This window comes from Corapipo altera, unplaced genomic scaffold, assembly GCF_003945725.1.
Source record: "Corapipo altera isolate COAL_440 unplaced genomic scaffold, ASM394572v1 190, whole genome shotgun sequence".
Classification (NCBI taxonomy): domain Eukaryota; kingdom Metazoa; phylum Chordata; class Aves; order Passeriformes; family Pipridae; genus Corapipo; species Corapipo altera.
Genome location: NW_020885006.1, coordinates 189292 through 193234, shown reverse-complemented (window position 1 = coordinate 193234; position 3943 = coordinate 189292). Strand labels below are relative to the sequence as shown.

Here is a 3943-nt window from a genome sequence, read left to right as displayed (position 1 = left end):
AGCTCCTACCTGTTGACAGGGGCCAGCATTCCCGGGCTGATGTGCTCGCACTGGGGGGTTTTGGCCAGCGGGAACACGGCTGAGCTGGGGCTGAGCGAGAGCTCCCCCAGGGAAAAGTCCTCGGGGTCGTCGTTCCGGAGCGGCGGCAGCTGCAAAGCCACCCCAGAGCCATCAGGGACCTGAGCCAGGGGTGTCCCTGTCCCCAGAGACAGCCCAGGCTCTCCCCTCTCCTCCACAGTCACTCCAGCCCTTCCTCACTGCGGTGGCTGTGACTCCACCCTGTCCCTGGGCAGGGACAGGGCCACGGCCCAGCGGCCAATCCCGGGCCCTGCCTCACTCCACACGTTGCTCCCGCTGCTGCCCGGCCCCTGGGCGACAGTTTGGATGCCACCACACACTCAGAGTGAGCTCTGATTAGAATTCCGAGCTCAGAGCTACCATGGCTGCTCAGAAGGAGGGTTACTCAGGGAACTTGTGGTCCTTGCGTTTGGAAGAGAGAGAGGCACTGGAAAGGCTCAGGGAGGAGCAGCACAGAAATCCAAAGCACACCTGAAACTGGGAACAGGGACAGGACAGGATCCAGGACAGGGTCCATGAGGAGAGGACAAAGTCAGCAGATGGAAGTTCAGAACAGACAAGAGGAGATTGTTCACATAGCAAAGGATTTGGCTCTAGAACTTAGCACAGGAAATTCCAGATGGGAAGAGCCTGCCTGGGCTCAAGGAGGGGCTGTGCTGGTTCAGGGAAGGGGAATCCACTCCTGACTCCCACACACAGGATTTCTCTCTGGAGGTGCCACTGGACACTACAGGAGGAGTGAGGCTCTTTTGCCCAGCACAAGCAGAATGGATTTGAGGAACCCTTTGGAACCACTGGCTGAAATTATATTCTGTTAAAAGAGTCATGTCTGGAGAATCCCTCTGCAAAACCAGGGTGTTTTGGACATGGAAGCATCAGTGCCCTCACAGCCAATTGCTCATCCCAGTCCCAGGAATCCCTAGTCCTGGGGATTTCTCTGTGCCATGCTGCTGGTCACAGCACGTGGTGGATTTGACTGGGAGCTCTGACTTCCCAGGAGCCATGGCTGGATGTGTGCCAGGTGCTTCACCACAGCAAAGGATGGCAGCAGCACAGCAAGGGAAGGAGCCTCCTCCCCCCAGCTCCACGGGGCATTGTTGCTGGAACTAGACCAGCCTGGTCCCACACCCACTGGGAAAGCACAAACACAGGCACCCCCACAGACACCCCCACAGACACCCCCTGGAGCTGTTTGCCCGGCTGTACCTTGACTCTCCTGTTCTGGAAGGGTGTCGTGGTGAACACGTCGTCGTGGTTGTCCTTGGGCAGGTGCTCCAGGAACTCCCTCATCTGCTGCTTCCGTTTGAGGGTTCCCACCCTGGCACTTATCACCAGCTCCTTCTTAGCTGCAGGACAACAGTCACTGTCCAGAGACAGCCTGAGGCCGTTCCCTCTCCTCCTGTCCCTTGTTCCCTGGGAGCAGAGCCCGACCCCCCCCAGCTCCCCCCTCCTGTCAGGGGGTTGCAGAGCCAGAAGGTCCGTCCTGAGCCTCCTTTGCTCCAGGCTGAGCCCCCCCAGCTCCCTCAGCCCCTCCTGCTGCTCCAGGCCCTTCCCAGCTCCGTTCCCTTCCCTGCACACGCTCCAGACCCTCCGTGTCTCAAAACCATTTAGCAGCTCCCAAACCCCCAGAATCAAGATGCCAGTACCTTTCTGCTCGGGTTTTCCTGCCTTGGCCTTCCCGGCCTGTGGTTGGGAGCCCTTGGCCTCTTGCTCCTGCAGGTACTTGCCGTGACACTCCTCGGCAGAGCGTGTCCCCACGGCCATGGCCACCTCCTGCCAGAAGCCGCTGCGGTGCTTGGGCAGCGCCGCGATGGCCCTGCAGAGACACAGCGGGGCCTCAGGAGGGCACTGCCAGCACAGCCCCACAGCCCGCCCGGGAAGGGCCCTGCCCAGGGATTGAGGGAATTTGGGCTCTGCCTCTTCTCCGGTGTTGCCCAGAGAAGCTGTGGCTGCCCCTGGATCCCTGGAAGTGTCCAAGGCCAGGTTGGACGGGGCTTGGAGCAACCTGGGCTGGTGGAAGGTGTCCCTGCCCATAGCAGGGGGTGGGATGGGATGGGCTTTCAGGTCCTTCCATCCCAAACCAGTCTGGGATCACAGAATCACAGAATCAGCTGGGTTGGAAGGGACCTCTGAGATCATCCAGTCCAACCCTTGATCCAACCCCGCCGTGGTTCCCAGCCCATAGCACTGATGCCACATCCAGTCTGTCCTTAAACACCTCCAGGGATGGAGAATCCACCCCTTCCCTGGGCAGCCCATTCCAAGGGCTGATTATCCTCTCTGGAAAGAATTTTTTCCTCTGGTGTCTCCTCCAGACACTTGGAACATGCACATTCCTGCAGTTCCTCTCCCCTTTACCGAACCTGCTGACGTAAACACGGCACGTTAAACATGTCACTCCAGTCTGGGGACAGAACCTGCCCCCTCTGACCCATGGTCCACATCGTACACACAAATACTGCCATCATGTCATTCACCTACTCACGGGTTTCAGTGTTACTCACAGGAATGAGTTTTCACTTTTAACAAGATCAAATATGTGGTTTTGAAAATGAGCAGAGGAGTAGATTCCACAAAATCCTGCCTGAGCAGTGCTCCTCTCCCTTCACACTGTGACAGGGGCTGCTGCAGGCTCACACACCTCCAGCTACTGTAGAGAATACCCAGCTTCTCCTTTGTTTCACTGACGGTGAACTTGGGGAGAAGAAGGAACTAAAACATAAAGGAACCCTTGGAAATCACGTGCAAGAGAGGGAATCTGGAAAACCCCAAAGCAGACCACCCTAACCCCACTGGTGCCCGATGGGAACTGTTCCCTCTGAACACAGAGCGACCCCTTACCTGTAAAGCTTCTGTAATTCCTTCTCAGACCAACCATCAGCTGCCCTGGGAAAAAGCTCCAGAGGTTTCTGCTGCTTTGCCCTCTCAGGCTCTCTCGATCTGGCTGCTGCAGACTTGGCAGTGCTGGGAACTCCAGCCCCTGGTTTTTTACCAGGTACTTTTGCATTCCTGTCTTTTGTGGGAAGTTCCTCCTTGCTGGTTTCGGGCTCGCTGTCGAAATCCAGCCAGTGCCTGGGGGGGTTGGTTCTGCTCCGTGTCCTCACGGCCTCCCCAGGCAGGAGGGAGTCTCTGGGCCCACTGCCAGGAGTGTTTCCTTCGCTGGTGAGCTCAGACTCGTCACTGGTCCCACTCAGCCTCACTGGCACATTCCGGGAGGCTTTTCCTGCCCTTGGCTCACCCCACACCCTGTTTGCACCACCCTGGGATCTGTCAGAGTCAGAGCGAGAGCTGCAGTTTGGAGGCTCCGGTTTTAACACAGATTTATCTTTCCTTCTGATCAGCAGTGGGGTATCATCATCACTGGATCCCTCTCCCCCATCCTTGCCTGAGGATTCCTCGGTGAAGTGCTTGTCTGGGAAAGGCTTCCTGGCTGACCTCAGGGAGTACTTGGAAGCCTGCTCGTACACGGGCAGCTCTGCAGCGTCTGCTCCTCGCTTCTGCTTTGCCATTCCCAGGATTCTGGTGCTGTGTCTGTTTGGGACTTTGGTGTTTGAGGAAGGCACCCTGGCAGGAGGCTGGGATTTGGTTTTTGTGCCCCTGGTTGCAGGGTCACTCTCCTCCTCCTCCGACAGGAAGCGCCGGGCCTCCCTGCTTCCAGCAGGCTCAGATTCCCGTTTGGAGCTGGCTTCTCTCTCCCTGCTTCCAGCAGGCTTGGGTTCCCGTTTGGAGCTGGCTCCCTTCTCCCTGCTTCCAGCAGGCTTGGGTTCCCATTTGGAACTGGCTTCTCTCTCCCTGCTTCCAGCAGGCTTGGGTTCCCATTTGGAGCTGGCTCCCTTCTCCCTGCTTCCAGCAGGCTCAGATTCCC

General features: G+C 57.9%; 1 protein-coding gene across 3 annotated transcripts in view; it reads right to left on the bottom strand.

The window, feature by feature from the left end:
• The window catches only part of MIS18BP1 (MIS18 binding protein 1), a 13540-nt gene that overhangs the window by 1834 nt on the left and 7763 nt on the right, over positions 1-3943 (bottom strand). For 2 of the 3 annotated variants that reach the window (XM_027667329.1, XM_027667327.1), the window contains 4 exons: positions 2920-3924; positions 1725-1894; positions 1285-1424; positions 10-149 (listed from right to left, as the gene is read on the bottom strand). In XM_027667329.1, the coding sequence (XP_027523130.1) occupies positions 10-149; positions 1285-1424; positions 1725-1894; positions 2920-3924 (1455 nt within the window). The remainder of the gene's footprint in view (positions 1-9; positions 150-1284; positions 1425-1724; positions 1895-2919; positions 3925-3943) is intronic. The other variant, XM_027667328.1, reaches the window with a different exon arrangement.